Source organism: Heptranchias perlo, chromosome 40 (genome assembly GCF_035084215.1).
Source record: "Heptranchias perlo isolate sHepPer1 chromosome 40, sHepPer1.hap1, whole genome shotgun sequence".
Classification (NCBI taxonomy): Eukaryota; Metazoa; Chordata; class Chondrichthyes; order Hexanchiformes; family Hexanchidae; genus Heptranchias; species Heptranchias perlo.
This window is the reverse complement of record NC_090364.1, coordinates 4,939,926-4,948,591: the sequence shown is the minus strand read 5'-3', so window position 1 is coordinate 4,948,591 and position 8,666 is coordinate 4,939,926. Positions and strand designations below refer to the sequence as shown.

Sequence of the window (8,666 nt, the reverse complement as noted above, 5' to 3'; positions counted from 1 at the left end):
ATCTGGAGCAGAGGAGGGTAAAAGGGAGATGAGGTGCAGATCAGATGCCATCTAAATGAATGGCAGAGCAGGCCTGAGGGGCTGAATGGCCTCCTAAGTTCCGCACAGCCCAGTCTCCCTCATGCAGCAACACTCCCCTACCCCCTTACTGCCCATTCACCAGGTGGCAGCAGTCCGGGTCTCCCAGTAATTCCTCCCCCCCTCCCTCCAGACCCTGCCGCCTTGCCCAGTAAAATCCCATCCGTCACACCCCCCAGCCCCACAGGTTTCCTCACAGCCATTCCCGCCCATAGACGGCCCAAGATCGGACAGGGTGGTACGCCCCAGGGAACCCGGACCCTCTCTTCAAGGCCGCCGCGTCTCTGCCACCGGGTTGGAGCTCCCTCAGTTCCTCCGCGGTGTCTCGACTGTCGTCACAAGCTGACGTCCTGAATATCCGTGGGTGTTCTGGAACGTTCCAGCTCCTCGGACTTCACGTGCTGGGGTGCAGCGTCCCGCTGTGCTTGCTGCAGCCGGACTTGGACGGCATCCTCCACCTGCTCCTGACAGGTTCTCAAACACTCCTTGGTCGGGGGGGGGGGGAGGAGGAACACAGAGCAGACTTGATGTTAGGCCTCCTCACTCTCATCGTCTCAGAGCTAATTCTCTACTCAATTCTTCATGTGCTAATCAACAAAAGAAAGAAAGGTTTGCATTTCTATAGCGCCTTCCACAACCTCAGGACGTCCCAAAGTGGTTTACAGCCAATGAAGTGCTTTTTTGAAGTGCAGTCACTGTTGCGACGTAGGGAAACGCGGCAGCCAATTCGTGCACAGCAAGATCCCACAAACGGCAAAGTTCCAACCACCAGACTGCTCGTGGTCATGGGTTCGAGCCCCACTCCAGAGACTCGAGCACGTAATCTCGGCTGACACCCCCAGTGCCAGTACTGAGGGAGTGCTGCACTGTCGGAGGTACCGTCTTTCGGATGAGACGTTAAACCAATGCCCCTTCTGCCCTCTCAGGTGACCGTAAGGCAACGTGGCAGCCAATTTGCACACAGCAAGCTCCCGCAAACACCAATGCGATAATGGCCAGATCATCTGTTTTTAGTGATGTTGGTTGAGGGATAAATATTGGCCCAGGACACCGGGGAGAACTCCCCTGCTCTTCTTTGAATAGTGGCCCTGGGATCTTTAACATCCACCCGAGAGGGCAGATGGTTTAACATCTCATCCGAAAGACGGCACCTCCGACAGTGCAGCACTCCCTCAGTACTGCACTGAGAGTATCAGCCCAGATTGTGGGTTCAAGTCCCTAGAGTGGGAGGGGAGAAGGAAGGAGGAGGAAAAGAGAGAGGGAGAGAACCACCTTTCTCCGCACCCTCTGGGCTTCACGTGGAGAAAGAGTTGCTGAAGGGGGAAAGGGAAGTGTTCAGCATGGAAGAGGGAAGTGAGATCAATGGGGACACTGAAGCCAGGAACGGCGATAGGTACAGGAGGGCTGCGGACAAGCCAACAGTAAGAGCGTAAAGACCGGGGGAATCTAACGCAATGGTTTCCATCGCCAATCGAAGAGCGCGAGGGTTGATGAAGATCCCGCTCTGCGGCACCAGGTGTTGGGTTGAGGTCAGCGTTGGGTTTCGCGGTCGTACTTACAGGATCGCAGCCGATGGAGTGCGCGAGGCGATCTGTGAACTCCCGGTTGGCGAGGGAATGTCCGAGCGGCCCAAGATGGAGGCCGGTCACCGAAGCGGCGAGACTCGCGGCGGCGATCATGGACGGTGGGTACGAAGCAAATTCATAATCTGAAAAGATCCCAGGAATTAGTCGCACGATGTTTTCATCCCTTTTCAAATCCCTGTCTCTTCCGGCCCCGAGAAACACTCGCGTTTACAGGTGAGACCCCCAGTTATTTACAGGTGAGACCCCCAGTTATTTACAGGTGAGACTCTGAATTTATTTACAGGTGAGACCCCCAGTTATTTACAGGTGAGACCCCCAATTATTTACAGGTGAGACTCCCAGTTATTTACAGGTGAGACTCCCAGTTATTTACAGGTGAGACCCCCAGTTATTTACAGGTGAGACCCTGAATTTATTTACAGGTGAGACCCCCAGTTATTTACAGGTGAGACTCCCAGTTATTTACAGGTGAGACTCCCAGTTATTTACAGGTGAGACCCTGAATTTATTTACAGGTGAGACTCCCAGTTATTTACAGGTGAGACTCCCAGTTATTTACAGGTGAGACTCCCAGTTATTTACAGGTGAGACCCCCAGTTATTTACAGGTGAGACTCCCAGTTATTTACAGGTGAGACTCCCAGTTATTTACAGGTGAGACCCCCAGTTATTTACAGGTGAGACCCCCAGTTATTTATAGGTGAGACCCCCAGTTATTTACAGCTGAGACCCCCAGTTATTTACAGCTGAGACCCCCAGTTATTTACAGGTGAGACCCTGAAATTTACAGGTGAGACACTGATGTTTTTTAGTTCTTGCTTCTGGCTGAACGCCCCAGCCCCAAACGGTCCATGTCATGTGAGGGTGCTGTTCTGGTCAGTGGACTGTCCAGGTGTTTTTTTGGGTACCTATTGTGCAGAGTGCGATGAAAGTCTCCGTGTGTTTTCGGACAACCTGCTCCTTAGCCCTCGGCAAGCCCATCGCTCCAATTAAATGCTCCACGAACTCCTGGGCTGTGGGAGCAGCGATGTCCCACTTCAGTTTGTTCAAGAGCAGCAACTCCATCGTCTGCAGAGAGAGAGAGAGAGAGAGACGGAGAATGAAACTCGTCGCAACACACAGCGGGCAGAACCCAGCAATGTTCCAGGTGAGCCCTGACCTGAGGTACAGGTCCCCCCAACTCCCCACTCCCTTCATCGGGGTCCTTGGTCTGCGCAGAGTCCGCTGATCTCAGCCGGGGAATCACTAGGGTTCGATTAAGCGCCCCCAGGTTAGGGAGGGACAAATCGGCCTGATCGCTGTCCAGTGACGCCTGGTGGAAAGATGCACGTGTGTGTCTGGGTGTGTGTGTGGGTATGAGTATGTATGGGTGTGTGTGTATCTGTATGTGTTCTGGGTGTATGTGTGTGTATATATGTATGCCTGGGTGTCTGTATGTATGTGTGTAGGTGTATTTGTATATGTGTGTGTATCTGTACGTGTGTGCATATGTGTGTCTAGGTATGTGTATGTATATGTGTGTGTGTATATTTATATATATATGTGTGTGCCTCAGTTGGAGTATTGTGTCCAATTCTGGGCATCACACTTTAGGAAGGATGTCAAGGCCTTGGAGAGGGTGCAGAGGAGATTTACCAGAATGGTACCAGGGTTGAGGGACTTCAGTTATGTGGAGAGACTGGAGAAGCTGGGATTGTTCTCCTTAGAGCAGAGAAGGTTAAGGGGAGATTTAATAGAGGTGTTCAAAATTATGAAGGGTTTTGACAGAGTAAATAGGGAGAAACTTCTTTACCCAGAGAGTGGTTAGAATGTGGAATTTGCTACCACAAGGAGTAGTTGAGGTGAATAGCATAGACGTATTTAAGGGGAAACTAGATAAACATATGAGGGAGAAAGGAATAGAAGGATATCCTGATAGGGTGAGATGAAGTAGGGAGGGAGGAGGCTCGTGTGGAGCATAAACACCGGTATAGACCAGTTGGGCCGAATGGCCTGTTTTCGTGCTGTAAACTGTTTCCACTGGAAGGAGGGTCGGTAACCAGAGGACACAAATTTAAGATAATTGGCAAAAGAACCAGAGGGGGAGATGAGGAGAAATGTTTTTTACGCAGCGAGTTGTTATGATCTGGAATGCGCTGCCTGAAAGGGCGGTGGAAGCAGATTCAATAAGGGAATTGGATAAATACTTGAAAAGGAAGAATTTGCAGGGCTATGGGGAAAGCGCAGTGGGACTAATTGGATAGGTCTTTCAACGAGCTGGAACAGACACGATGGGCCGAATGGCCTCCTTTGTGCTGTTTGATTCGATGATTATTCCTCTCCCCCCCACCCCCACCCCCACCCCCGCCCTACACTACCTCCCCTGGCTGCGATCAACTTTTTTATTTATTAAATCGCTGGCAAGGCCGGCATTTATCGTCCATCCCTAGTTTCCCCTCGAGCCCTCTCCTCGAACCCACTGCAATCCATGCGGTGAAGGTGCCCCCCACAGTGCCGTTAGGTCGTGGGTCCCCCGGGGGAGGGGGGGGAGGGATTTTGGCCGCAGGGAACTCGCCGCAGACTCGGGAATCGAACCAGGCCCCTTTCGAAATGGAAGGCGGGGCCGTTGCCCGGAGTGACTTACCCTCAGCTCCTCGGGCCTGGACGAGCGGGCAGTGTAGGCGCAGACGGTCTCCACCGACAGCGGGAGCGTCTGCCTGAGCTTGGACGCCAGCAAGAGGCAAGCGGAGCCCAGCAACTGGAACCTGGATTTCTCCACTGGCACGACCGACAGGAACCTGTCCAGGTAATTCATCGCCAGTGGGAACACCTCCTTCTCACATTTCTCCTCTTCGCAAACCTGGAGTTCGAGAGACACAAGTTCCGCAGTATTGAACAGCAACAAACAACAACTTGCATTTATATAGCACCTTTAACGGCTGTAAAACATCCCCAAGGAGCTTCCCAGGAGCGATTATCGAACAAAATTTGACACCGAGCCACATAAGGAGATATTAGGACAGGTGACCAAAAGCTTGGTCAAAGAGGTAGGTTTTAAAGAGCGTCTTAAAGGAGGAGAGAGAGAGGTGGAGAGGTTTAGGGAGGGAATTCCAGTGCTTAGGGCCCCAGGCAGCTGAAGGCACGGCCGCCAATGGTGGAGCGATTACAATCGGGGATGCACAAGAGGCCAGAATTGGAGGAGTGGAGGGTTGCGGGGCTGGAGGAGGTTACAGAGATAGGGAGGGGCGAGGGCCATGGAGGATCCATCTTTGATCCCACTCACCGCAGTCAGATGCGTGAGTCATTCAGAAGGATACCAGGGCTTAGAGGGTTAAATTACGAGGACGGGTTGCATAAACCTGGCTTGTATTCCCTTGAGTTTAGGAGATTGAGGGCCGATCTGATCGAGTTGTTTAAAATGTTATGCAGAGTTGATACGGTAAATAGAGAGAAATATTTCCTATAGTGGGGAAATCGAGGGGACACAAACTTAAAATTAGAGCCAGGCAGTCGAGGAGCGAAATCAGGAAATCACACAAAGGGCATCAGAAATCTGGAAAACTCTTTCTCCCCCAAAAGGGAAATTGCCCCAAAAATCTGTTCTAATTTGAAGCTGTGAGGAACCTGCAGAGGGCGTCATTGTCCAGGCCTCTCCTTTAACACCATCTCCCCTCAACCATTTTATTCCGAGGTCCGTGGCCACATTTAGCCAAATGTGTTTTTTTATAAACCTGTGTGAGTCACACATAGCAGTTGCCAACTCTACTTGGTCGCATTACAGGAGATTTCACCACATGACCTCCCGCCTCCAACCGCCCTGCCCAGTCAAACAGCCATTTTTTTTTTAATCCCACGCCAATACTTTTTAATAATAAACCGCACACAATTTTTTAAAGCCCCAACGTTTTTTTTTTCCCCTCCTGGGTGTTTGCTCGCAGCAGTGTCCAGGAGATTTAATTGTTAATTCCTGGAGACTCCAGGGCAATCCTGGAGGGTTGGCAACCCCTTAGTCGTACACTCTTATTGGGTTGGGGAGAGGTGGGGGTGCACATCCCCCCCCCCGGACCTCAGCAGCCAATGAATCCGAGCAACCGCTGGAGGAAGACGAGCTCTGCCTTATTTCTGGGGCGTTTGAATTTAGGGGGCGGTGACAGGTTTGTCTTGGGAGCTGTCTGGAAATGACTGGAGTTTGTGATTATGAGAAGTTGTTACGATCTGGGATAGCTCTTTCAAAGAGCTGGAACAGGCCCGATGGGCCGAATGACCTCCTTCTGTGCTTTAAAGATAAAGATTTGCATTTCTATAGCACCTTTCACAACCTCAGGGCGGCCCAAAGCGCTTTACAGCCAATTAAGTACTTTTGAAGTGTAGTCACTGTTGTAATGTAGGGAACACGGCAACCAAATTGCGCACAGCAAGATCCCACAAACAGTAATGAGATAATGACCAGATAATCTGTTTTCGGGATAAATATTGGCCAGGACACCAGGGAGAACTCCCCTGCTCGTCATCAAAGTAATGACTGTGGGATTTTTTCCATGAGAGGGCAGATAGGACCTCAGTTTAACATCTCATCATGAGTAGACGGCACCTCCGACAGTGCAGCACTCCCTCAGTCCTGCACTGGGAGTGTCAGCTTAGATTTTGCGCTCAAGTCTCTGGAGTGGGACTTGAACCCACGACCTTCTGACCTCAGAGGTGAGAGTGCTGCCCACTGTAAGAGTCTATGATTCTATTCTATGACTATCTGCAGAAGCCCAAGCCTGTAGCAGGCAAATATCACAGTGTCGCAGCAAAACCCACGGTGGGCACTCATAGAATAGAATCAGAGAATCGTTACAACACAGAAGGAGGCCATTCAGCCCGTCGAGCCCATGCCGGCTCTTTGTAAAAGCAATCCAGTTAGTCCCGTATCCCCCGCCCTTTCCCCGTAGCCCTGCAAATTTTTTCCCTTCAAGTATTTATCCAAATCCTTTTTGAAAGCCACGATTGAATCTGCTTCCACCGCCCTTTCAGGCAGTGCGTTCCAGATCGTAACAACTCGCTGCATAAAAAGGTTTCTCCTCACATCGCCTTTGGTTCTTTTGCCAATCACCTTAAATCTGTGATGATGTCATTGTTGCTGGACAAGTTACTAACTTTGCTTCCTTGCAATAAAAATGGTTTCGCAGATCATTCATTTTAATTTTGTTTTAAAAATTTAATTTTCTCACCCATTCGAAGAGCTACCTCTACTTTGCTTTCATATTTAAATTAATTTGTTACAAAGTACCTCTAATTAAATGAGAATTCCTATAAAAGAAAAAGACTCTGTTGGACAGACTTGTGGGGTGGATGATCCAGGGAGGTGGTTCAAACAGTGCCCGGCTCAGCTGCGATGCCCCTCGTGGTCAAATAGCCGGCCCGCGCTCGCTGTCTGGGCTCACACGTGAACGGACACTGCAGCGAGGTAGCAAAGGGGTGCCCCACACCCACCCTACCTCCCCACCCCCCACCCCGCCTCGAATCCGCACCTTCAGGAGAGGAGGGGGAAGGAACTGCCAAACGTCACCTGCTCAAATGCGGCTTTGACCAAAACGCTCGCACAGAGACTGAGCAGAACCGCCCCCCCTGCACGCCCACAGGAACAGGACGAGGCCATTCAGCCCCTCGAGCCTACTCCGCCATTCAATTAGATCACGGCTGATCTGTATCTTAACTCCATTTACCCGCCCTGGTTCCGTAACCCTGAATCCCCTCACCGAACAAAAATCTCTCAATCTGAGCTTTGAAATTTTCAATTGACCCCCAGCCTCAACAGGTTTTTTGGGGGAGAGAGTTCCAGATTTCCACTCCCCTTTGTGTGAAGAAGTGCTTCCTGACATCACCCCTGAACGGCCTGGCTCTAATTTTAAGGTTATGCCCCCTTGTTCTGGACTCCCCCCACCGGAGGAAATAATTTCTATCTACACCAGCAAATCCTTTAATCATCTTAAACACCTCAATTAGATCACCCCTTAATCTTCTACACTCGAGGGAATACAAGCCGAGTCTATGCAACCTCGCAATTAACCCTTTTAGCCCCAGTATCGTCCCCCTGATCAGTAAATACCAACCTCCAACATCCATCCAGCCAGCGTGCTTCTCATGTGGGGCTGAACCTCCTTCTGTATCGAAAAAAGGGACCTCCCATTCGGTAAATATCTCTCCTCCGACTCCAGTAACTTTGTCAGAACGCGTTCTTGTAGCAGGCAGGGGTCTGGCCGACCCCGACAGATCCTCTCCGACCCACTGCACAGCAGGACCCCCTCCGCATCCATGTCCGTTCAAACTTTATTTTAAACCTCCAGCCTCTGCCTCAGCCCCCTCACTTATATACCCAGTGCCCCGCACACACACACACACACACACAGCCCAAGCCCCTCCCTCACTCCCTCAACCCACCGGGCCTGTCACTCTGTCCAATTAGATGAAATAACTTCACACTCCGCCCTGTGAAGAATCGTTCCCAGTGTCAGTCACTGAATTCCCGAGAGTTTGGTTGGTTCCCCTTCCCCCCTCTCTCACACATGCTCAGTCCTTCAGAAACTTTTCTCAGCTGTTCATCTGACAGACATTTAAAGGCCGATCATTTCTCTCTCACATTCCTCCCCTGAAGGTGCGGTCTTCTCCCCGGGACACTCCGGCAGGGCAGGACCGACGCCCATCGGTAAAGGCCCTTCGTCCATCGTGAGTCCGGACATTGGGTGTGGGAGGGGGAGGAGTCACACAAAAAGCTGATCCTCTTGCACGCTCACCCCCTTGCACACTCACCCCCTCACACACACACACACACACACCCACACACACATACAAACAGGCAGTCGCTGGATTGCGATCAGCGTCAAGAACCCTGGCTGACTTTCCCCCCTCTCTCTAACCCTGGGCACTAAGGCCGATCGTCTAGCCCCGGTGCTCAGCTCAGTTAACTCAGACAAGGACCGGGGCCTTCTGATCTGCTGCTCATCGGATAACGGGGAGCCCAGGTCTGGATTTAACACTTCAC

General features: G+C 51.2%; 1 protein-coding gene across 1 annotated transcript; it reads right to left on the bottom strand.

The window, feature by feature from the left end:
• Positions 1-413: 413 nt before the first annotated feature.
• LOC137305417 (G1/S-specific cyclin-D1-like) lies at positions 414-7,941 on the bottom strand. The gene is made up of 5 exons (XM_067974245.1): positions 7,738-7,941; positions 4,287-4,502; positions 2,572-2,731; positions 1,638-1,786; positions 414-563 (listed from the first exon to the last, which is right to left on the bottom strand). The coding sequence occupies exons 1-5, from the start codon at positions 7,939-7,941 to the stop codon at positions 414-416; spliced, it is 879 nt and encodes a 292-aa protein (XP_067830346.1).
• Positions 7,942-8,666: the final 725 nt, after the last annotated feature.